At 50.4% G+C, this 24,674-nt stretch overlaps 2 protein-coding genes across 8 annotated transcripts in view; both read right to left on the bottom strand.

Moving 5' to 3' along the window:
- Window positions 1-2,817: 2,817 nt before the first annotated feature.
- Window positions 2,818-24,674, bottom strand: part of HOXA3 (homeobox A3) — a 33,501-nt gene continuing 11,644 nt past the window's right edge. For 2 of the 7 annotated variants that reach the window (XM_042889318.1, XM_042889317.1), the window contains 3 exons: window positions 21,407-21,609; window positions 6,109-6,697; window positions 2,818-4,731 (listed from right to left, as the gene is read on the bottom strand). In XM_042889318.1, coding sequence (XP_042745252.1) covers window positions 3,962-4,731; window positions 6,109-6,580 — 1,242 coding nt within the window. In that variant the 5' untranslated portion in view covers window positions 6,581-6,697; window positions 21,407-21,609 and the 3' untranslated portion in view covers window positions 2,818-3,961. Of the gene's footprint in view, window positions 4,732-6,108; window positions 6,698-13,870; window positions 13,973-14,672; window positions 14,716-17,762; window positions 17,830-19,675; window positions 20,142-21,406; window positions 21,610-24,674 lie in introns of those variants that run through there. The other 5 variants (XM_042889320.1, XM_042889321.1, XM_042889322.1 and 2 more) reach the window with 5 other exon arrangements.
- Window positions 23,141-24,674, bottom strand: part of HOXA4 (homeobox A4) — a 2,405-nt gene continuing 871 nt past the window's right edge. Inside the window, exon 2 of the mRNA XM_042889324.1 lies at window positions 23,141-24,313. Within this exon, the coding sequence (XP_042745258.1) occupies window positions 23,982-24,313 (332 nt within the window). The 3' untranslated portion in view covers window positions 23,141-23,981. The remainder of the gene's footprint in view (window positions 24,314-24,674) is intronic.

Raw genomic sequence — 24,674 nt, 5'->3', positions numbered from 1 at the left:
AAAAAAAAAAAAAAAAAAAAAAAAAAAAAAAGCCAAAATCCTGTGCCTTAGCTTGCAAACGATACTCCCGTCTGCTGTCATAAATTGCTTAATAACCGTAGTAGGCTGGGTCTGGTGAGTATTTTCGATTACCAGGAGATATATGGGCTGGTAGCGGGTTTGTTTTCACGGGGCCAAGCAGAGCTGCGGGGTGATAACCTGGGGCACTGCTCTCGTCTCCGAAGCTTGGCTCTCTCCGTCGTTTCCATGTGCCTCCGCTCGGTCGAGTCCCGAATTCGGACGCTTTGGGCACAACCGGGAGAGCGGGTGACAACGCCAGGGGCGTCCCCGGCCCGATGAGTCCTGCGCGCAAATCCGGGCCGGGGGCCGGGCAGGAGCTGCGGGCGACGTCCGTGAGTCCTCCAGCTGCCGGGGAGCATCGCAGCGCCGGGCGGGGCCATCGCTCTGGATTTTCGGAGTTGCCAAAAGGGGGGTCGGCAAAGCGTCTTCTTCGTGTTGTAAAAATAAAGAAGAAACAGAAGAAGAAAGAAGAGGGAAAAAAAAAAAAAGAAAGAAAGGGGAAAAAAAAGAAAAAAAAACCAACAGCAACAACCAAAAAAAAAAAAAAAAAAAACAAAAAAAAGCCCCAAGCACTCAGCGGACCAGTCTACGTCCAGACTGCACGAAGTGCATTTTAAAAATCGGTTTTAAGTTAATGCACCCTCAAGATGTAGCATATCTGCGAAGGCATTGGAGAGAGGGGGAGGGGAGGGGCTGGGAGGCTTTAAATGGGCTTTTTGGTGGTTGCTTGTTTAAATAAAATATAGAACGAGACTTGTCATTTAATCCCTCGAAAGGGATGCCTTACAAATATCGATGCTGTTGGAAAATGCAAAGGGTTTAATTTTCTTGCTTTTAGTCCAAACAAAGCTCTGGTGGTGTCTGCGCGCGATCAATCTTGGCCGCCAAAAGGTTTGACAGCTTCTGGCCCTTAAGAACACATTTAGAGCTTCTTGCTCTTTCCAAGATCAAATGTATCCGAGCAAAGAGGCAGAGCGAGAAACGCGGGTAAACAAGGAAAAAAGCTGCTTTTAAAATATGCTGTTGGAGGGCTGCTCTGCTGTGGGAAAAGCCCGGCTTTATTTTGCTTCTCTGCGCCTTCCTCGGGGTTGCGCTTTGCTTTTTTTCTTCTTTCTTTTTTTTTTTTTCTTTTTCTTTTTTTTTTTTTTTTCCTCGAAAATATCGGGATTTAACAGCAGGATGGCAAATAATAAAGAGGGAGGTTTGGACTTTAACCGGGCTTTGTGAGTAAAACCTGCGTGGGCGTCTCTATTCTGCACATTTGTTCCTTGTGGTAGTTCTAATACAAAAACCACCTGGAACAAAACCTTTGGAGAGGGGACGCGAAATTCTTGGGCAAATCAATTACTTCTGCCTCCAGAGGGATCTTTTAATCGGGCGAATCTCGAATGCAAAAATACAAATTCGTATTGCCAACGTGCAGGCTCTGAGGATGGGGAGAGGAAAGAAGGGGGCAAAGCCGCCTGTCTTTTTCTTTCTTCGGAGTGGGAGGGGGGAGAAAAGCCGAATTCCTTCTCTATGGACATTTTCAGAAATGCAATCCTGGCGCTAAGCCTCACAACCCGAGTTCACTGCCCGTACCGTTACCTTTTGTTTGATCTATGGCACTTATCTGAGGGGTGGGGGGCGTTTGGATTCTCTATATTCGCTAACTGGAAACGAGAGATGCCTTGCGACGGTGCCAAAATGCCTTTCTTGCCTACAAAACAATAACGGGTCGTTGGTCTGCACTGGGCGACAATCGGGTTTCGATGAAAAATCTCGGAAGAAATCACCTTCCACGGTTCTACATCTCCGCCCGTAACGCGCAGCACGGTGCGGATATATCCGCCATCCCTTTCTGTGCCCGAGCACTCTTTATCTACTTATGCAGAAAAGCTCTATAGATTCGCGGCTGCGTGGCAGTGTTTCGGCATCGGGCAGGGGTGGCTCTGGGAACAAGATAAAGCCCAAAGATTAATAATATTTCAGCGTGCGACCAAAATGGCGACATTTTTCCTTTGCTCTGGAAGATACAGATGGCAAACAGCATGCGCGATTATCTACACGGCATAGGGATACGACTCTATAAACGCGCAAAGGGAATATTTTACCCAGTCTATTAAGGTCCGCTTTGATTTATCTTCCAAGTTTCAATCTACAAATTACGGACATTTGGCCTGGAAGGAAGAAACATGGCATTTAAACACGGCGGTTGGGGTTCCTGCCTTCACTCGGTCCCACTTTGCCCAGAGACACCCGCGGGTGCCCGCTCACCCCCACGTGTCACAGCCCCGCCATACGAGCACACGCACGCACACGGACACGAGGGGGAGAGGAGGGGGAGGGGGGCATGGGGGGTAAAGGCAGCACGGGAACTCCCCTCCCCCACCGCTTCAGGCTGCAGAGAGGGGGGGGGGGAGGAGGCTCGGCCAACAGGAAACGGCCCCAGATTTAAATCCAGAATTATAACAGTAATAATAAAAATAAAAGGAAGACGAGAGAGAACCCACTCCTCTAAAGAAAACGGGAAAAAAGGCAGTGGGGGTGGAGAGGTGCCCAGAGGCAGCTGTGCCCGGCATCCACCCCACAACTGCGGCTGGGGTCTGCGGCCTCCGCCCGCCTCTCCTCGGTCCCCATTCGGGGAGCCGTGCATCCCCTCCGCACCGCACCTCGCTGGGCCTCAGCCCCCGCGCTCGCCCCCGCGCACAAGCTCGTGCACGCACACGGCGCACTCCCTCCCCCCCCCCACCGCGTGCACACCCGCGGTCCGCGCCCCCGCCCTCCGCACCGGGCGTGGGAGAGGCGGCAGGGAAACCAATGGGAAAAACAATCCTAATAAATCCCTCTCTCTATCTCTAAAAAGGCGCTACGGAGCCGTGCGGTGGGAGAGCTGAGCCCCGTGTGGGCTCCAGACGAGTCCACCGACTCCCCTGTCACGAAGGGCTCTCCCTTCCTCGCACTGCAAATAACGTGGCCTTAACTCTTTATTATTCAGAATAAAAACTTTATTTTTTTTTTTTTTTTTTCAGAACGTGAGCAGCAAGGAATGTATAACTTTCAACACAAATCTAAGCCTTTCAGCTTCACACGCCTTCTTTCCCTCTACCTGGATGTTACAGGCATCAATTATTCAAGCTGTGATCTTTCTTTCTTTTTTTTTTCTTCCCAGGTTTTATTGCATTGTTGTCATCACAGTTATCATTTTAATAAAGGAGTTATAGTTCCCTTTCAAATGATATTTCCTACGCGTGCCGATATGCCATCTAACACATGGCCAGGTAAATACCTCCTGAATATTCAGGGTACAGATTCTTTATATATATATAAATATGAACAAATGGGGATAAATAAAATTTTAAACACTTAGATTATTCAATGTTTGCAAAAAAAAAAAAAAATAATATAAATAAATCTGAATGTTCACCAGCATACACACATTGAAAGACTTACACGTATCAATAACTGTCCAGGGAATCCCTGTCCAAGCGCTTCTGATGTCTTTCTCGCTATTTAAAAGAAGTGCAATAAAAAAATTGCTTCCCCGTGGGATCAATCATGTACGAACAAATTCACATTTAAGAATTCCTTTTATAGAAAATTTGTTCATATACCCTGTTTTGATAAAAGTGTAGAAGGTAAAGTATAAAGCCTCTGTATGCTCCCAAAGTGAGACACGAGGCTGCAGTTCAAGAAGATAAATATCCACTAGTGAAACTATAGAGCAATTCAAGCAACAAATATTGCTACGTCACATAAACTAGAAAACGCTTTTACCAAAGGAAATGAAACAAACTAAAATGAGCCAAAGAAAGAAGAAAGAGAGGGGAGGAGGGCGCGTGGTGGGGAGGAGAGGCAGAGAGGAAGGGACGAGTACTTTAAAAGGTTGGGGCTTTGCGTTCCACCTAGTGACTCCTGGCTCCTACAGATGGGTGAGTTTGGGCGCTTCCTGAATTCTTCCCTGAGAAGGATGGTGAGCTGTAAGGTCTGTATATGTCGGGTGCGGGTCGCAAGGTCCATGGTGGTGATTGTTGCCCATCGGCCCAGCCCCGCTGTAGTCCATGTTGGCAGAGGGAGGATGAGAGAGATGAGTTAGACCAAAGATGGAAGGCCCAGAATTGGTCATGGTCTCCACGTAGTTGCCCCCTACGTAGACGGGGCTTCCCTGTATATGTGGATTCCCATAACCATTGCCTTGAAGAGGATGAGTATCGTATTCAGGTGTCACAGCTGCTGTCCCCGTGTATCTCTTTTGAGGAGGTGGGCAATTATTAAGAGGAGCGGTATACGATGCAGGGATGCCATAGGTGTTCTGATGAGGCTTATTAAATGGCGGAGGTGACTGGGGCTCGTAGGGGACACTGTTTACTAAAGAATGCATAGAGTTTAGGTATCCCCCAGCAGCTGGAGGGACGGGGCTTCTGCTCGGGGACTGCCCTCCTGAAGAGGTCATCATGCCCTTGCCCTTTTGATCCTTTTTGTATTTCATTCTGCGGTTCTGAAACCAGATTTTGATCTGTCTTTCTGTGAGATTGAGCAAATTGGCCATCTCAACCCTCCGTGGCCTGCAAAGGTATCTATTGAAGTGGAACTCCTTTTCCAGTTCTACTAGCTGGGCACTTGTGTAAGCCGTACGAGCTCGTTTAGAGGATGCTTGGCCTGGGGGGCTCTTATCACCAGCACAGCTCTCACCTATGTAAATCACACAAAGAACACAATCAGATGGTAAACCTAGACATGGCAACCAGAGACTGCGCCCAACAATGTCAGCAACTGCCCAGCTATTGGACATGAGATGCCCACATGTGCAACAAGTAACCCCAACAGGAGCTCAGCCTCGCCATGCTCCAAGCCCCAAAGCTTCCTTCATTTCACTGGTAGCATTGTTTGGCTATACTTGCTCCAATAAAGAATGACAGGGCGCAACATATCTTGAGCTTTGCATAAAGGAATAGGAAAGGTTCCAGGAAATAAAGCAGGTTTTAGAAATTCGAAAGGTGAACCTATTGTTCCACATACATATCAGGCTTAGATCCTTTGAGAACTACCTGCTCTCCACAACCACAGAGATTTACAGCCCCTTCTTCTGATAACCCTGCTGTATATACATAAGCTGTGGATGTTTGAAGGTCAGATATCCACATATAATGTTGTAACACACAGAATTGGCAGTATAGTGTTTCTCCCACATCCAACATTAACATATGGTAGTGATTGGGAAATATAATGCGCATCAGAAGAGCATATGGCGGCTGTGCTTGCGTACAGGCATACAGGCATATTTAACTGTTATTGCTTTTTAATAAAATAAATACACACTGTGGAAGTCTGTAAATAGCAATATTATCAGTGCTTTAAAAGTACACTGGCAGAGACCTTTGCTAAAGATTTGAACCCTATTTCCAAAGCACATTTATGAGAAAAAGAGGAAGAGATAAATATAAACACAACTCCTGGGCACTGGAGCTGGTCCTGATGTTACTGATTTGAGTTTCCTCAAGTAATAAAAGTGTTAATGTACACTGCCATCCTCCAAATAATATTTTACAGGCTTAAGTTTATGGCGCTCCAGAAGACTTTTGTTTACCAGTCTTGTAACTTTGCCAGTCAGCCTGTAAAAGTAGGAAGAGGTTCTGACTGCACACAGGGCATTGATCCCAACTGCACATGATTATGAGCTATTTTATTCGCGTTACACTTCGGCAGAGATAGGTCACTGTCTTATTAATCTAGCAGCACAGTGCCAATAAAGTACTTGGGACAGGCCCCTGGCTCAAGGCCTGGGCTGCTCGGCACTGGTGTGATTTACTGGACGGGGGATTACCTACGAAATGTGATAGATGCAGGAGGACACAGCCGAAAGGAAACCAAATCACACTGGATCCATTCTGCAAGGCTGGGAAAGATCCCAGGGGTTTGTTTGGTCACCGAGATCCCATCACAAGCCAACAAGCCCATGGGGGGCAGCTCAGGGAAGAAAACAAGACCCCAGCCCTCCCTTCCCTCCCAAAAGTGAAGGCGCCCAGGGTTGCTCCCTCCCCGCAGGACACATGAGAGCATTTTCCATACCTGAACTGGAACTGCTGTTTTTCTGCTTTGTGTTTTGCCGAGACTCTTTCATCCATGGGAATATCTGTTTGGACACAGTGGGTGAGTTAAGAGCCGGGCTCTTAGTGGGATTGGCAGGGGCAGGGTTGCTGCTGGCATTTTGAGACGGTGAGGCCGAGGATGGAGGTGGAGGCTGTGCCTGCGGGGCCGGAGGTGGCTGCGGTGGGGCCTGCGGGTCAGTGAGACCAGGGGGCTGCAGAGGCTGGCTGGGGAGGGTCCTCATGCAACTCTCACTGATGTCATTGGCCTTGTGGTGGGACACGGTGCTGCCTGGGGACTGGAGGGAGCACGCAGGGCGGTGGTACTCAGTTTCCACAAGTGACGAAGACGGAGGATATTGCTGCTGACTCGCATTATAAGTGAAACCATTTGCTCCTTGGTAGGGGTAGGCACCATAGATTGCAGAGCTGTCGTAGTAGGTCGCTTTTTGCATTTCGTTGTTTCCCAATATTTATTTCGCAAACTGACAGGGTCTTGACACCCTTGGAGAATAACATTGGCACCCCTCTGTCACGTGGCGCTGCTCCTCCAATGGCCGCTCCGGGCAGACCTGGGGTGTGGGGAGAGCAGAGCAGGGTGAAGAAATGGTGCAAATCCATCTTACTTTCAATAGCTAAGTGACATGAAAGCCATAAAAGAAAAAGTGGTCAGCAATATTTAGCAGCATGACTTGGCCTCAGGCGCAGAGTATTTCGATGTAAAAGCTGCCTGGATTTACTGGCAGCTACAAATATGTGCTTTGCTGCACTGGGATAGGGTCTTTCTAGGGTTTTTCCTTCCTTTCTTCTTAAGAAACAGGGCAGGGCACCACACAGCAAAGGGGTCAGCCGTTTATCGCCGCGAGGCTGTTTTAATACCAGTCTCTGTGATAAGGCTGATCGAGGAATCACTAATGCAAAGGGGCTGGGCTATCGCTCTGTTCCAGCTCCACAAGTAAACCCTCCCCTGTAACTGGCATCTTTTTATTTTTAGCCTTTCTCTCTGGGTTACGGCTCTCCATCCAGCTTCAAAGAAATACATGAGATTGTTCCTGTCTACGTATGGCAGGGGGCAGGAGCAGGATGGAAAGGTTTTGCAGCCAGCGATATTTACACACACAGATCCCAAGTGACGGATTTTGGCTCGTCTATGAAACGCTCGATAGGAAAATAAACAAAGCCGGTGCCTTCTCCCCTCGTGCTCACGCACTGCCTCCAGCCTCCTGGGTCAAGCACCCTGGCACCAGTGGTTCCTGCATGGGTGAGCCCCGGAGTGGCTCCTGTTTGGCCCTGGAGTGATAGCAGGTCCACTCTACCCCCACAGCCCCTCAATACCACATTGCCACAACCCCACGATGATTCCACACCCTTCCTTCCCCCGCGAGTGGCTCTGGAGCCCCCATTGGACCCAGCCCAGCTTGGAGCCCCTTCAGCAAGGCCAGCAGGGGCAAGCTGGGGGCTTCTGCTGTTGTTTTTTAGCAGTTATTTCAAAGACATTAACTTTTTGTGGAATCAGCCAGACTCTACCTGTTAAAACATGATGGATTGGAGGGGAAAAAGAAAAAGAAAAAAAAAGAAAGAAAGAAAAAAAAAGAAAGAAAGAAAAAAAGAAGAAAAAAAAAAAAAGAAAGAAAAAAAAACAACCAACAAAACACCAGGAACCTGAAAAACCAGCGTTCATCTCCATGACCACGGCTTGAACTTTCCTTCCAACTTAGCGATAATAGGTTCTGTCTTAGAAGCTGCTATGTAATTTGATGTATGAGGGTCACTTGGCCAGGGAGAGGGTGGACACCGACCCAGAGAATGCTGCTCCTGCCTGGGCGAATCCCTTTCTCTCCCCTCTCTTTTTGCTCTCTCCGTCCTTCTGTTCTCTGTTTTTTGTTGTTGTTGTTGTTGTTTTCAAATCAAATTCTGCAGCTTACCTACCTGAAAATAACCAGCCCAAGGATGGCCCGCACTAATGAGAGACCTGTACGCCGTCTCCCATCCAGCAGCTCATCCCACACGCGCATACATTGTTCTCAGAAATCGCAGCTTGCTGCTCGCCGTCCCCTCTCCCTTCCTGACCAACAGCTCCGTTCTTTCGGGTCAGAACAGCTCTGATCTCTTTGCCACTTCCCCCGCGCTTAAGCAGCTGGCTATTTTCCCCCAAAACATCTAACGACGACAAATGCTTAGGGGCGAAATGTCTTAGGCAGCACAAGCACCAAACGATCTCATTCTGCGCCTTTCAAGTTATACAAGTTCTTAGAAAACAGCCTTTCCTTTGTTACATCCCAACCAAATGAAGGTAACGCACCTACAGCAAGGCGGCAGCCCCATTATTGCACTAATCAACCTCTCCGGCTGTTATTAAGCTAATAAGACAATCAAGATCTGAGGCGCGGACACCATCTCCAGCTCCTCGCCTCTAACGATATCTGGGCCTGGTGTGATTTTTCTCAATTCCTTTCCTTCAGAAAGAGGGAACCGCAGTAACAGGAAGGAAACAACCGGCCTTTCATGACGTCCACACCAAGCATTTCACCTTCCCCGGGCGCTCCCAGATTTGTCGGGTGCCGCCGGCGGGCAGAGCGGCGGCCCTGCCATGTTCCGCGCAAAGCTGCGCGCCCGCCTCGCCAACAATGGGCGGCTGCGCCTCGAAGGCAAAATATTAATGAAAATTCGGCCGCCCGCCAGGAAGGGAAAATCGGCCCCCGCCTTTGGCTGCGGGAGTTAATCACTTCCTAAAAGTTAGGGTAACCTGAGCGGCGCACGGCCATTACTCGCGAAAACAGCACTAGCGGGATTTATAGCGACAGGGAGCGAATAATAGCAGCGCCTTAACGGGAGCTAGCGGGGGAGGGAGGGTGGAAGGCGGAAGGTTTGCCACCCAAACTAGTGCCTGAGATGGGAAAAGCGCTCCTCGTCCTCGCCGAAGACAAAAGGCCAAAAGAGCTCGGCCCTCAAATTTGCCAGCGCCCTTTTCGGCCGGTCCATCCAGCATCATTTGCGCAGTACACCTCTCAGCCTTTACCGGCCTCTCCCCCCGCCAGACAGCCCGGAGACAGCAGATGAAAGCTGCCTCCCCCAGGCATGTCCCCCTCGCCTCCCCGCTCCACGGCTCAGCTCTCCCCTGCCTCCCCCTTCCCCGTCTCTAAATACACCGCATCTTTCTCCTGTAGCTCCCGGCCGAGCCCCAAACTCCGACTCCGGGACGCAAAAAACAGCAGCCCCCCAGAAAGATTTCCTGAAAGATAAAGACAAAGTTGAGAAGAGGTGAGGGGGTGGGGGGAGAGTAGAGAGAGCTGCCTGAACACGAAGTGTAAGGGTATCAGTCACTGCCTGGAAGGAAGCCCCAGCTTGTGAACTCTTCTTGAACCGACATTTAAGTCTACGGTCATAAATCACTGGGACATAAACTCCGCCATTCACGACTGATAGCAGCGTATTTGTGGCCTGCTTACCTTAACTTCTGACGACTGAGGCGGAAGCCAGCATGCTTTTTTTTTTCTTTTTTTTTTCTTTTTTTTTTTTTTTTTTTCTTTTTTTTTTTTCTTTTTTTCTTTTTTTTTTTTTTTTTTTTTTAGGAGCCTCGGCGACGCAGCCCGGGGAGCAGAGATTGATCTGCCCCGGCCGTGTCCCTGCGGCTGCGGGATGGGCACCGGCTCTGCTCCTCTGCGTCGGCCGGGAGGGGCGAGCCCTGCCCCGTGCGGGATGGGGACGGCTGCTCCGACCCCCGCCTCCCCGGCTCCCTCCCGCTTCTCGCTGCCCACCCTGTCCCTGTCCCCCTGCCCAGAGCGCGGAGGATGGGGACGCTTCCCAGGGCCGATCCCCGCGCCTGGAGGGAATGGGAAAGAGGGGAAAGAAAGAAGAAAGGGGGGGAGAGGGAATGGGATGGGAAGGAAAAAATAGAATTATAAGGCTGAAAGAAAGGCGGCGGCCTGGGGAAGCCTGGGAGAAGGAGGGAAGGAGTGTGGCAGCGAAGGAGTGCGGCCCCCCCCACCCAGCACCCGGGCGTCACCAAAGTCCAGGAAAATTATGCTAATGAAGACAAACGGCTCTCACAAAGGGTCGCTCTCACCGGCCTCCGGGGTTCTGCGGCGGGGCTGTTTGTTTTGTCCCTCTCACGAGCGGGTTTGGGGGCGGCCGTGCAATGGCCCCTCCGCCGCTCCCCGCCGCCCGGAGTCCCGCACAGCCTGGCTGACCGCCGGGGATGGGGGGAGCGGCCCGGAGCGCCGGGTCCGGGACCGGAGAGCCAACCAAAGCCCACCAGGATCCCCGCTCTGGGCAATGCTCGCAGAGCCACGCTGGAAATCATTAGAGTTACTAATTATTAACTCATGCATGCGTGAGCGCACACACACACAGATGTACACACAGAACCCCCCCGCCCCCCAAATATCCCCAGCGCTCGGGACGGGCGCAGAGGCGCTTCCCCCACCACCTCCTCCCCCGTGTGCCGCACAGACGGGCCGGGTGCCCTAAGCACCGTGGGGGCGCGTGGGGCTGCAGTCCCGCGTGAACGTGGCCCCCGCGCCGCGCAGCCCCTCCCCACCTCCTGCTCCTCCGGGAAAGCTCTCGCTTCTTTTTTTCCCGGCTTTGGGTGGGGGCTGGGGGGTCCCCCCCTTTTTTTGTGTAAGAGCAACACAGCGGAGCCCGTGCAAAGCGGGCGCTCACACGAGGACTGCAAGTAAGTTGCAGCCCCGGCCCCTCGGGCTGTGGGCTGCGAGACCGAGAGGGGCTCCGCGTAGAGCCGAGGTGTAAATTTGACGTTACTTCGTTAATTAAGGCATTAAAAATATAACCAGTCCGTTCAAAGCACGAGGGAGCCCGGCGTCATCCTAAAGCACAAACAAAGCGAGGGGGAAGCTAGAAATAAAAAGCACTATAAGGCTGGGGTGGCCTCTTAGGCATACCAATGGTTTTTGTCATTTATGGCTATGCAAGATTTATGACTTCATGCACCAAAGCTGTAAACAGAGCACTAAAACAGAAAACACTTGCTCCTTATGGCACAAGTGAGAAGGCACCACATGAAAGGGGAAGCGGGCAGCGTAGGAGGAGAGGAGAAAGCAAAAATCCCGCGTATGCATTTTGCTTCAAACAACCCCGTGAATGTGGCATCGGAAGAAAAGTCTTTTTAGTCAATAATCAACCCCACACTTTCTTCTGAAACTGCTGAGCCGTCGCTCGCCCCGGTGCCCGACCGAATACAGAGAGGCACCTCTGAGCCCCGACGGAGCCCTCCGGAATAAAGAGCAGAATGTGGCTGAGGGAGCACCGAGGACGAGGAAACCTGCGGACGCCGGGACCGGGCCGGGCCGGGAGCGCTGAGGAGAGCGTGTGCCTCCCTTCCCTCTGAGGGCTTTATAACTTCGGAGCCGGATATTCTGACACCATGTCTGTATCTGAGTGTGGGGACGGGAACGGGGGGGTGCTTTGTAAAACCGGAGGAATTAGCGAGGGACTTTAATGGTGAGAACCGAAGTAGTTCGTGGGGATAGAGAGGTATTTCCTCCATTCGTCTTTTCTGCCTGTGAAGAGCGTTTTGCCTCTTGGCCCGTTTCCCCACGCCCCCTTTCTCCCCATAGAGGTCATTTTAAACACGAGAAGACAATCTTTTTTCTTTCGTAATGTGCCTTATGATGGAGGGATAAGTGTCCCACCACACAGCTCCCGCTGCTTTTATCTGCCTCTCCCTCTCAGGGGCCGAATATTTTCTTTCTGCCACATTCCGCAGAGAGCGATAGGGCTCGGAGAGGGACCTTTGGGGCTGACTCCTGACTCACGGACGACTCTCTTTTTCTTCCCCTAAAAGTTCAGTTTACGGAATCTTGCACTGTCTTAGTTTCCGAATAAAATGGTGCCTGGAAAGTGTTGTATATCGGAATGCTTCGACTATCATACAAGGTTGATTCTAGGGAATCTCTGTGGGTCTAAACAGCAAGGCGGGGAGCTGCGGGACGAATTCTGCAGGTCGGTAGGGATTTTAGGAGGGAATATTAGAGGGACTGGGCAAGAGAGCAGTGAGAGCAGCCGTGGTAAACCCCAATCGTTCTTTATATCCTCTAACACCAGAGAATTGCCGCGAACAGTTCGTTCTTTGCTCAGCAGAGCGAGGCTATTTACCCAAGCAGCCGAGATAGCCCTCTCTACAGAACTCTCCTTTCTTTTGCTCCGGAGCAGGACCGTGTTATTTATGAGTGTTTAACTGGGTCAGCATGCATCCGAGCTGGGTCATAAATCAGAGGAAACGCTGCCAAGTAATGGAGCCGCAATTAAAGCTTACACTTTATTTTCGAGGCGCGTTTTGGCCCATTTCAAAGTACGGCAAAGCTAACCTTGGCTTTTAGACACGCTGTTGAGCGGAGCAGCAATCCTGCCCGGTGTGAGAGGGACACAGGATTTGGTTCAGCACGACGAGAGGGAAAATAGCAGTTGTTTCGGTCAGATGTGTTCTGAGAGCCGCTTAAAAGCGAGAAGTCGAGAAAGAAGAACTAAACATCTCTGCCCCCGAGGTCTCCGCAGAACGGTCGCGAATAGGTTCACGCGGAAACAGCCTTCTTTTTGCTGTTTGTTTTCAACTCGTTTTCTATCTCGTCCTTCGCTTTTCTGTCTTTTTCCCTCTTTCTGACCCCTAGAAGAAGTGTCACGAAGCACCGGGAACTGGGGACAAATTGGTACCGCAGAAATAGGCGCTGACCAAATTGGAGGACAGAGCCTCGGAGCTGTGACCTTTCCCAAAGCAGAGACCCGCCGGGGCAGTGTCACTTTATGTAACATTTTGCCCTCCTCTTTAAGTTCTTTCCTTATAATGTGGCTACACAGACACATTTATCCGTATATGCACATATTTATACATACGGTATGTACGCATTTATGGAAAAGACTGCATGGATATGAATTAATGACCAGAGATATGTTCACCTAGAAGCTGATTTCCACTCTTACCCCCGTTATTCTCCAGCTTTCCAGAGGAAAAAAAAATCAAAACCCAAACAAAATCAAATTAAACAAAACCCCACCGCACTTCCAAGGCTGCTTATTGCTGGAAGACGCTGCTGCCTCTCGGCTCAGCTCCTCCTCACCGAGGAGAAGCAAAGAGGAGCCTCGGCTCCTTCGGGAAGGGGAACCCTCGCCACAGAGCTGAGCACCCGCGCAGCCCTCCGCGCACGGCAAGCAAAACACCACCGAAGCATCATAAATAAAATGGCAGTACAATCGCATGCTCATCGATTTCCAGCTCGGCATCGGCCGAACAAACGCGCATAAAACAACCTCCGTCGCACACCCGAGCGCGACCCCAACCCGGGTGCATCCCCACCCCCTCCCCGGCCCCCGACCCCCGCAAATACATAAGTAAACAAACGCACCGACCGAAATGAAAAATGTATTTGAATTAAAATCATAATAATAAAAATCGTCATCATCATCAAAATGCCACAAAACGCTACAAGGAGGCTTCCCGTCTCCCGCCGGCCATAAATAACGATAAGATGGCAATCGGGGGGCCGGAGCGGAGGCAGCTGGCCATCAGCAGCAGTGTGGGATCTCTATGGAGAAAAATAAATAAAGCAGCTCCGCTCGCTGCGAGGGGAGAGCGGAATATTTACCGCAGCAAATTGAAACAAAGAGGGAAGCAGCCCGGCCCCGGTGCACACACACGCACGCACACACACGCACTCACTTCAGCCTTTTCTACTGACCTTTGCCTCGAACAGCAATAACTCACCACATAAATGAACAATCAACGGAAATACCTTAAAATAAAATCCATCCTTTCTAACGAAGCATTTCGTCCTCTCGGCTCGACAATAAGCTTTCCATAAGGAACGAAAGCTGTCAGCGGAATGGCCAGCTCTTGAGGGGACGGTGATGGGGGCAGGAAAAAAAAAAAAAAAATAGAAAGCAGTGCTCGCTCTGAACAGAAACTGGAAAAGCGTAATCGCAGACGGAGCCAGACCGGGTCTCCACTCCAAATGCCACAATAATGCGCTGTATTATGTGCTCACGTGGTCATACGTCAACTTAAATCCTTTTATTTGAAATAGGGAATCACTGAAGGAGCGGGGTTTCTGAGAGCGAGCCGTGGCTTTTTAGAGCCTTAGCCTGGTACGTTAGAGGAGAGTTTAAAGGGATGGAACAACAATAAAATAAAAAAAAAAAAAAAAAATTTTTTTAAATCAATCAAGAGCCGGCGTTGCCTTGGGGAGGGGGGAGAGGGGGATCGGTTCGGGTCTCTTTCATCCCACACCAGCATTTCTTTATACAAAGCCCATCGGAAAGCCGGAGAAATCCTTCTTGCTCCGTAGGATCGCACCGCACCCTGATACTGAGCCTAATTAACCGGCATTTGCTCCCAGGGCCACCGCGCTGCCCCACGTCGCACGTTCTCTTCAAGACCCGAAGAAAGCCCAAATCTCAACGCCATTCTTTTCATCTCCCTTCTACACGGGATGATTCCCGGCCTCCCCCCCTCCCCGGCCCTCCATTGTGCAGGGCTTGCTGCCTCCCACACGCTACATCGGGGCTCCTACAGAAACTAAAAAGACCTATAATTACCTGACAAAGGCAAAAAAGGGTCTCTTCTAAGAGGCTAGTTGATTTTAGTCCTTGTACCACACTATGGAGCACACACCTTCCTTCACTGGCGTGCCTCTGAATTTTGCAAAACCTTTTGGGACCTCGCTGTTAAACCTGTGCTTACGCATTTCCTATACAGCTACTTTGAGTGATGCACAAAATTATAGGTTTCTAACGATGAAAAAAAAAAAAAAAAAATTGGGGAGGGGGAGCTGTCTGCCTGAGGGGGAAAAGAAAAAAAAAAGAGAGAGAGAAACTAAAAAGAAGAAGAAGCTCTATTCGGCCCCCGAGCCTGCCCAGCGAGCCAGCCTCGCCTGTGTGTGAACACATCACATCTTCTCTGCAAGGCAGTTTAACTTCTGCTATTGACACAATAAGCTAAACAAACAAAAGAAGCCCTGATCTCACCCAACTTTTCTGTAAGGAGTCGCAGAGAATGGGACGGATCGCGCTTTTAACGTGTTCCTGACCGCGTCCTGTGACTCCAGCATTATGCGCTGTGATGTGAATAACTTTGCCTAAACCTTTCCACCACCCCCACGGGCTCGAAGAAAACTTTCAGCCAACTGCATATCCCCCCTTAGCGTTTCACCTGCACTCCACTGAGCTGAAAGGAAGGGGATTTCTTTTGGAAGGCGATTTTTACTGCTGGGGGCATGCCTTCCTACTCTCGCTGGGGCTGTAGAAGTGGGCCACTGGAATTTAAACCCATCAGTAACAGCGTATATGAGTGGACAGTGCAGCAAAGTCAGCGTGACATTACAGCAGAGGAAGAATTTGCAATTTTTCATAGGGAAGTCGCTAAGCTCGTGACAGGGCACACATACATTATCCCTCACTAGGAACTGGAATAAAAATGATAACACCTCTGAAAGAGAGAGGAGAACATTATCCGCACACGACGAGGCAGCAGTTAGCAGCACGACGTGGGACTCCATAGGGCACTCCGTAGCCCTCGTCCTGAACGCAAACCAAGGCTGAGATTTACTGGACGGGGCGGATTCACGGCTCTTTTGAATACAGCGTGTTTAGATCCCATCAAAGAAACACAGGGAGAAGTTCCCCTGCAACAATGAGGCCGAAATTAATGGGGAATGGAGCAGATGTTGAAAAAAGCAGAGCAAGTCTTTCTAGGGGCCGTTGTAAAAAGTTATCGACTGCTTTGCGTCAAAAGCAGAAAGATGGCTTTAGAAGTTGCAGTCCTGAGCAAATAGAAACTACAAAAGCAATAAATCACAATCATAAGTCAGCTTAAATGCCTTAACGCTAGCTACGGCCACTGGCTTCAAAACCCCGTTTCTATGAACATCTTTATTAGTATTAATGGTCAAGTTAATGCTAAAACTACTGTTTAACAATTAACTTCGTGTCTGCAGTGGGGAAACTAATTAATTCTTGAGAAAAGTAACTCCTTGACTGTGCTTCGAGAGGGCTGAGGGAGAGTCCTCCCTGCTGTACACTGTCCTGGGTGGCAGCTGAAAATGATTCCCCCCGCCGAATCTGGAGGTTTTCTTTGCTCCACTACTTATGATCACGGGTTTACAAACATGAATTCAAAGGACCGTGTAAGTAGCAGACGCTAGATTTCCTCCGGCATCCTATATATTACTTTGTTCCTGTTCCTGGACATTCAACGCTGTGTTTTATGACCTCGATGATTTGGAGACCTGAAACAATGTTTCTGGGAGAGGAAAAAAAAAAAAAAAAAAGAGAAAGAAAGAAAAAAAAGGAAAAAAAAGAAAACGTGGCGTTTCTCAGTGAGTCTGCCGCTGATTTTTCTGTGCTTTATACACATGGCTCCGAGTTGGGCTGAAATTCCAGCCTCGGTAACAACAAACAGATCTGAGTTCGTAACGTGCACTCGTTATGAGAAACCCTTTTGCCAGCTCTGGCACCAATAAACGCTCCTAGCATTAATGTGATTTAAAATTACCTTCAGTACAAATAAATTTCGAATTTCTGCCGTCTTTCATGTTTACGTTTATGGCAGTCGTTAAGAGGTCAGGTTGTCACTCCCATGTGGAGAGGACATGGAAATCGCCGCACTACACGAGTATTTATTTCCTCGCTTCCTCGAAAGAGTTGGGATCTGCTGGGATGCGGAGCTGTTTACCTACATCTGCGAGGCTGATCGAGATAAAGTCGCCCTTTGATCACTTCGAAGCAGATAAAAAGAGCAGAGCTAGCGCCTGTGCCCTGATGGAAGCTGCCCCCCGAGAGGCAGCTGAGGCTGAGCGCCGGGGCACTTTAGGAATCCCAAATATCTCCGCACGAAATGCTGCGGGTGCCACAGGAGGAAGGTTCCCTCGCACCGTGTTTTCGCTTTTAAATTTCCATGAGTGGACGTTCGCAGCACTTTTCTGTAGTTACGATTTAAGCAGCTCATTAAACCGACACAAAGAGCCCTTGTATTCCTGTAATTTATGACCGCTTTTAAAAGGTTGTAAAATACACTAATTGTACATCAGCGTCCAAAAATAAGCAGGTAAATCTAGCAGGAATTTACGCTAATTCTCTCTAATCCTCCCTTCTCTGCGGCTGGCAGGGGAACACGATGACTACGGAAAGCATCGCCGGCCTCTGCCAGAGCACCAGGGCTCGGGCACCAACCGCATCAGCCCACGGCCGGGGCGAGGCGGGCCGGGCCGGGCAGCTACCTGAGCTTATTGGCGGTGTGAGCATCCACGCACAGCCGTGTCCCGTGGCAGGGCATCGCCGCACGGCCCCTCCAGGAGCCACCGACAGACCGGCAGCGATAAGAGCTCAGCCCCGCCGTGCTGCCGCTATCTCCCTGTCTCCCTTACGCCTTCGATTTTGAAAGGAGCTCAGAACGGACGAAGAAATCCTCAAGCTCTTTGGCTCCTCAGCCGACTTCGCATCCTTCCTGTTCCCGGCGCCTTTATATGCCTGAGCACTCGGGTCCCGCACGTCGCTTTGTCTGCCCGGACACGCGCATTCGCAGCGGCGGAAGATGAATAGAGACGAGCCACCGAACCCCCTGCTCGGTTAAATATTTCTCACCACCCCTCTCAGGTACGAGGCCGGCACATGGCCGGTCCCGACTCTTACCTCGTTCCGCCGCCGAGGCCGGGGCCGGAGCGCTGCCACCGCCCGGAGCGGGGCTTTTCGGGGCGCCGGGCGCTCTGCAAACAAGCGACAAACAACGCCTTAACGGGGGCAGCGGGGCCGGCGCTCGGCCGCCCGCGGGCGGGGTGGGCTGTGCCGGGACGGCCCCGCAACTCTCCGGCGGGGCGAGGAGCGCTGCTAGCTGAGAAATAAAAGCGTGGGACTCTTTTTTTCTCCCCCCCCCCCCCTCCCTCCCGTAGACAGCTATGCCTTCTGTCTCCAAGTGTTTGGAAATATTGTCATTCCAAACTCTTGTTACATGAATGTCTGCTTTATTTTCCTCTGGGAAACCTTTGTTTAGGATCATTTAATCAAGAACAGACATTAAACACAACCAGTGGTGTTCATCTCTGTTGAATAAAACGCGAAACGAGTTCCAGTTTCAATACGGAGAGTATTGTGGTTGGGCTCTCATTCAAACAGGGAGCGGGGCCCGATCCTGGCCCCAGTAGCGCAGGAAGAGCCTGATAATTGACTTCGCCGAAGCAGCATCGGGCCCGAAAGGCTTAAGAGGGGAAAAAAAAAAAAAGAAAAAAAAGAAAAAAAAAAAAAAAAAAAAAAAAAAAAAAAAAAAAAAAAAAAAGAACAACGCGAGAACACTGAAAGCCAACAGACGGGGGGAGAAAACTGGACGGCCTCTCTCCCCCTAAAATAAACAGTATTGCACAATCCAAAGAGACAATAGTCAGATTATTCGGGTGCCACTTACTGAATCACGTTTACGTATGAATTTGTCAGATGTAATAACGTGCCCCTCTATTCATTCTCGCTAATAAAAGCCGTCTAACGCGTCTGAAAATTGTCAGTAAATGTAAATGCTAATAATTAAATAACACAGTTCTCGTAGAAGAACGTCTTCTGAGCCCTGGAAATATTAAGTCTGTCTTGGGAGAACTTTTCCAGCAGATACTTCGCGTTGGTAATTTAGTAGTCCCATAATTACTCTAATAATTTTAAATTTGGTGTTGAACTCCAGCCTACATAAAATCATGCAATAATAGCCTCCTAAGCTGTTTATTGCCGTCTCATAAATTTCAGAGCGCTGACTGCTACAATCTCCTGGCAAACACCGAAGGACTCGGCGAGTTCCGCCGCCATCCGTGCCGCGCTGCCCCCGGCTCTCCAGCCGCCCCTCTCGGAGGCGCCCCGCACCGCGGGCTCAGCCCGCACCTCCCTGCCCCGACCCCTCATCGACAGCCGCGCCACGAGCGGCCATCAGCATAGATCAAGAGAGCCGGGACCGGGCTGCCCCACTCGTGTTAAATATGGAGTGTGTATCTGCATACGGTGCCAGCGACTTTCTGTTATTTATTTTGGAGCTATTAAGTCACACCGCCATATATTACGCTGCCACGGCCCTTTAAACTACGCTTCCTCTTGAAAGAGTTGCTAAGTAGCAATAAAGCACTTTACAAACGTTACGACATTTTTTTTTAAATTTGTTGTTATCCCAAACTCTAATATTCATTGCGCCACTTTAAGTTCCTACATAAATCGTTCAGACTAATGAGTCATAGAGAAATTCGCCCGTGACTTTTCCTTTACAATGCTCGCCGCCTCTCCATCTCTTTTTTGGCCCCGCATTAGGAGCCTGTGATTTATTAGCGCCAGGAAAATGGAACAAAGCAGGTCCTCCTGCACGGTGGCACCCAGCCCTCCGCTGTGTGAATTAGAACATTATCAAATGTGTTCGCCTCGGTAGAGCTTAATCACCAAACGCCGTAATGTGACCACAAGGCAGAGAAAACAAAGATTCAACATTTCTAAATATTAAACTTGTTAAGCAAAGGCTCAGCAGACAAAGCAAGCACAAACAATTAAAGTCATCAAGCTAGAAAGACGCACTCCCTACTTACCAACACAGACCCTACTGCTTGCTTAAGGAGTTTAGAATCTTTCAAGATAAATCAGGTGGGTTTTTTTTAAAGGGAAAAGAAAAAAAAAATTGGAAAAAAAAAAGAAAGAAAGAAAGAAAGAAAGAAAAACAAACTCCAGTAATAAGGAGTTGAGTTTCACTTGTGAGAGATCACTCCTAGTGAGGACTGACGGCCACAGATCCATTCCTGACTATCTGCATTAATTATTTAATGAGTCACGTGACCCTAAAGATTAAAATTTCAATATCTCCCCCAGAACAGACGCAACACCTTTATCTGCGAGCGCAGGGATCCTGTACTCGGTCCCCTATCTCTGCTGCCTTTGACAGCTCCTCAGTTTCCAGGTAGAGCGCTGGGACATGAATAATATGGGCTCGTCCCGCTCCTTGGCGGGACGGAGCAGCCCTGCAGCACCCCCCCAAACACACACACACAGCAGCCAGCCGATCCCAGAGCCTCGGTGCGTGGGGCAGTGTGCAGTAGTGTGGGGGGGATGGGGGGCTGGATGTTGCTGGCGATGGGAGTACTGGGGGGGTGTCGTCCCCCCCCCGAAGTCCCCCGGCTACCTTCCAACGAGGGACAATCTCCCTTCGCACGGTCCCGGGCGGGGCCAGGAAGGCTCCTGGGCGCGGCGGGGGTTGAGGTGGGGGGGGATGGTGGAGCTCCCCCTACCCACGATGGGAGTCCCGGACCTCGGACCAGCGTGGGCCGGGTTAGCCAGAGGGGACGGCCCCGGGAGACCTCCGTGTGGAGCGCCGCTCCCGGGAGGTTGCAGTCCCGGCCCGCGCCCTCTCTTGCCCGAGGGGTTAAGGGGAACTGTGGGGGCAGCGGAGGGACAGAGCTGCCCGGATAGGGTCCCGGTGCGTGGCCCCGGGGGGGAGGGAGGGGGGCCGAGATCTCTCTGTTAAACCTCTGCCTGTGTGAGGGCTCCCCCCATCCCTGCACTGTTATTAACACCGAAAAACGGTCCGTTGGACTACAGCACCCTAAAAAAAAAAATAGTAAAAAAAAAAAAAAAAAAAAAAAAAAAAAAGCACAGGATTGAGTAATCCTCCAACGCAGAATGGCTCTAGTTATTAAATACCACGAGGCGCTTGTCACAGCCGAGTTCCCCCTGTAATAAAACACCAGGTATAGCAGAGATTGCGGGAGAATGGGGAAGGAGACCTTGGCAAACTCCCATTTTTCTTGGTGGGTGGAGGGGAGGTGGGGAGCGGGGTTAACGGCGTGGTGTTCCCTGCGGCCATTAAATTGACTCCGAGGTGATTTTGTCTTTCTTTGAGATATTGACAAACTTCCACTTGCGGCGTTTTGGGCCGCTCTCGCCTTTGTGGCGAGAGCAGATAAATACGTGTGTGAGAGACAGGGGAGAGCGAGGGAGAGGGAGGGAGAGAAAGAGACATTGCGGTCCGAGCTCCGGCTTAGAAAGAATACTGTCTTTAAAGGTCAAGGGTTTGAAGGGTCAGTCTGCTCCTCTAAAAAAAAACAATTAATGGGATAGAAAATTTGTCCTCTCTGTGAACTCCTGGTTGCCCTAGCAAAGGGAGCACAATGCGAGAATTTAAGGCGGACGACGTAATTTTGGAAGTTATTGTAAGCCGGGTGGGATGGAAGCGGGAGCGGAGGGCTCCCGGCCCGGCAGCATCGCGCAGCTCCCAGAGGACCGGGGGGGGGCTCGCAGGGGGGGCCGGGAGAAAAAGGAAGATTTACCTTAAACGACGAAAATCGGCCGTGGGGCATTTTGCAGTCCGCCGCTCTATCTCCACCGACAGAGTGTGCATGTTTTTAGCAGACAGCCGAGATGCGGTGTCTTTACACATGACCACTCTTTTTTTTTTTTTTTTTTTTTTTTCTTTCCAGGAAAATCCTTTGCGTCTTCACAGACTTTTCCAAGAGAATGCCTTTCAGAACCGCTGTTGAATTACAAAGAAGTATTTATTGTAGGAGGTGATTAATGGTTCTCTCTAAAAATGCTATTTGCAGCGTGATTTCATTTCTCTTTTCAGTGGGACAAACCAGGTTTATATGCACAGGCTGCACACCAAAGCAACCCCGCGCTGCCAGTTAATACGTTTCAGCTGGAATTGTGCTCGCTTGTGCTAATTTTGGCTCGAGATACGCGAAGGGATTCGAGCAATAAACAAAACGAGGAGCTGCACGCCCGCAGATAGCGGCTGCCCGCTTCCAGCTGTATCCCTCTCCCTCTAGGAGGAGGCGGCTGCGACGTGGGGCTCAGCACACAGCACTGAGTGGGAGCGCTCCTGGGGCCTGATCGTTGGCCAGGCTCGGAGTCAGCAGTGTTTGCTCAGCGTGTTTACAACTCCGTATCTGCTGTGCTGAGCATACTCCCGCCAGTGAAACGTTACATTTCTTACCGAGGCGCTCCGCGCTCCTCGGGCCGGCAGCAATGCTTGCGGGGTCCCACCGGTTGCACCCCCGGGCCGATGGGCACCGGCCTCTGACGGTGGGATCCCAAATCCCTGTCGGACGGATGTGGTAAGTATCTGAGGCCCGGCCTCCAGCCCTTCTCTGGGAGAGGTACAGCACTGGAGTTCCTTTCCAGACCTGTGCTACCATCTCTCGGGCTGAGAAAGCCTTCGGGGGCAGCGAGGAGCCACCTCCCCTCGCACCCCATTTTGTCCTCGTCGTGAAGAACCTCGGTCAGATAAACATCTGAGCTGTGCCCTGTTTTCGTGTCACTGGTAAGGCTCTCTCAATACAGTTCGAAACTGTCTTTCAAATGAAGAAAGAAGGAAAGAAGGAAAGAAGGAAGGAAAGAAAGGAAGAAAGGAAGAAAGGAAGAAAGGAAGAAAGGAAGAAAGGAAGAAAGGAAGAAAGGAAGAAAGGAAGAAAGGAAGGAAGAAAGGAAGAAAGGAAGGAAGAAAGGAAGGAAGAAAGGAAGGGAGAAAGGAAGAGAAAGGAAGGGAAAGGAAGAGAAGGAGGCAGCTAGAGTAACTTTAGGTTACCGCCCATGTATTTCCCTTCAGAAGTGCTGCCAGTTGAGGAATCACAATAGGAAGAAAACGGACGAATAAATCACGGCCGGCTACAGATTTACAGTGTTATCGTGGCGAGCATGTGGGACTTCTCCTCCAGCACAATCCGCCATGGGAGCTCATTGGCTCCCAGCAGCAGCTCAGTCCCTCTGTAGCGCGGTGCACACGAGCCCAGAGCCCTGCGATGGACCGGGTCGGTTCTGCCCCGAGTTCTACAGAGAACCCGGCTCGCTGTGCGGTACAGACAGCTTTCCCCGTCCCCCAGCGCTCTCCTCGCAGACGGCAGCTGGGACGGGGGACGCTTTGCACTACATTTAAGCAACCATAACCGTATTGACAAAACGAATCCTAAGTTACACCAACACGTTAGGCCATTGTTTTCCACTCCTGGTGCCGAGAGCGGCGGAGCACAAGGTGCACGGAACAGCATGGAGTGGACGCGTGTGTGTTTCAAGCGTTTAATTCTTTTGTACAGAATAATCTTTATTACCAGCATCTGGCACTGTATACATTACACCAAAAATCCACAAATTGTACATGGACCCAAACGATTTAGACGGTGCCAAATATGAAGACAGCCACAGCCTTTATAGCTTTTTTTTTTTTCTTTTTTTTTCTTTTTTTCTTTTTTTTTCTTTTCTTTTTAAATAAATGCAATTGGGAATGTGGAGAACAACTCATATCACAGCTACTGCGGGGCTACACCGAAACCCAGCTAAGTTAGCGCCAGTACACCAACACGGCGGGAGGGGACGCTTCCCATAAGTTTCTAACCCGAGGTGAACGTGTCCGCTCTGTGCCTCGTGGGTCCGTGTTCGCCCCTCACGGCCACGCTCGTCCCACGCCACTCGAGTCACTGCCTCGGGCGGGCGTCCCCCGAGCTCCTGGCTTTGTTTGAACCGTCTTTTATTTTGTAAAGTGTTCTCTATTTAAAATAAAAAAAAAAAAAAAAAAAAAAGAGTCCGTCATAGGTACGGAGAATTCGTCCGTGATAGCATCCAGCACTCTTACAGCGAGGGCAAGAGAGGGTTTCCATAAATAGAAAAAAAATGATGGGCATGGAACAATTATCTATATACAATGTAGGCAATCGTCCGGGTTTTGGTTTCAACGTGTGCCCGTCCCTGGGCACGTCTCGTCCTCCTTCCCTGCTCCTGCTTTGTTTTACACAGTTGCGTGGTCCCAAGGGCCAGCCGCCAGTGCGGGTGGCCGCACAACCCCAATAGATAGGTAAATAGAGATCTATATATTAAAAAACAAAAAACAAAAAACAAAAAACGATAACCCCCTTATAGCGCGGCCGCGTTGGGCGCAGCCCCGTCGAGCGGGCGGGGGTGGCCCTGTGTCTGTGCCTTGGCCTGCTGCTGGCCGAGCGAGGGCTGGTTGGAGGAGCGCATCTTGGTGTTGGGCAGCTTGTGGTCCTTCTTCCACTTCATGCGCCGGTTCTGGAACCAGATCTTGACCTGGCGCTCGGAGAGGCACAGGGTGTGCGCGATCTCGATGCGTCGCCTCCTGGTCAGGTAGCGGTTGAAGTGGAACTCCTTCTCCAGCTCCAGGACCTGCTGTCGGGTGTAGGCGGTGCGGGACCGCTTGGGCTCCCCGCCGCTGTAGTTGGGGTTGACTGAACGTGCACCCACGGCCACGCGGAGAGGAGAGAAGGGAGGGAGCGATGGAACATCGTCATTAGAGGATAACTTGACACCGGGTTCAAATCAAATACATAACGGCAAGAAAAATTGTTTCGCAGCCTATCGGCAGCGGGGACAATCGAGGAGCAATAAAAAATGGTGATGGGCATTTGGGTTAGAAGAAAAGCTTCAAAGACACATGGCCCAGAGCCACTGAAGGGCAATTAAATTTATGGGGGCTATAATTACTGCCCTAACAGTTTGGCGTCTCGTAAATCTTTTGATAAAGGACCCCGGATACAAAAGGTTTCTCACTTTTTTTTTTTTTTTTTTTTTTTTTTTTTTTTTTTTTTT

Source organism: Lagopus leucura, unplaced genomic scaffold (assembly GCF_019238085.1).
Source record: "Lagopus leucura isolate 7727_CA_CO unplaced genomic scaffold, USGS_WTPT01 Super-Scaffold_100157, whole genome shotgun sequence".
NCBI lineage: Eukaryota > Metazoa > Chordata > Aves > Galliformes > Phasianidae > Lagopus > Lagopus leucura.
This window is presented reverse-complemented; position numbering and strand designations above follow the sequence as displayed.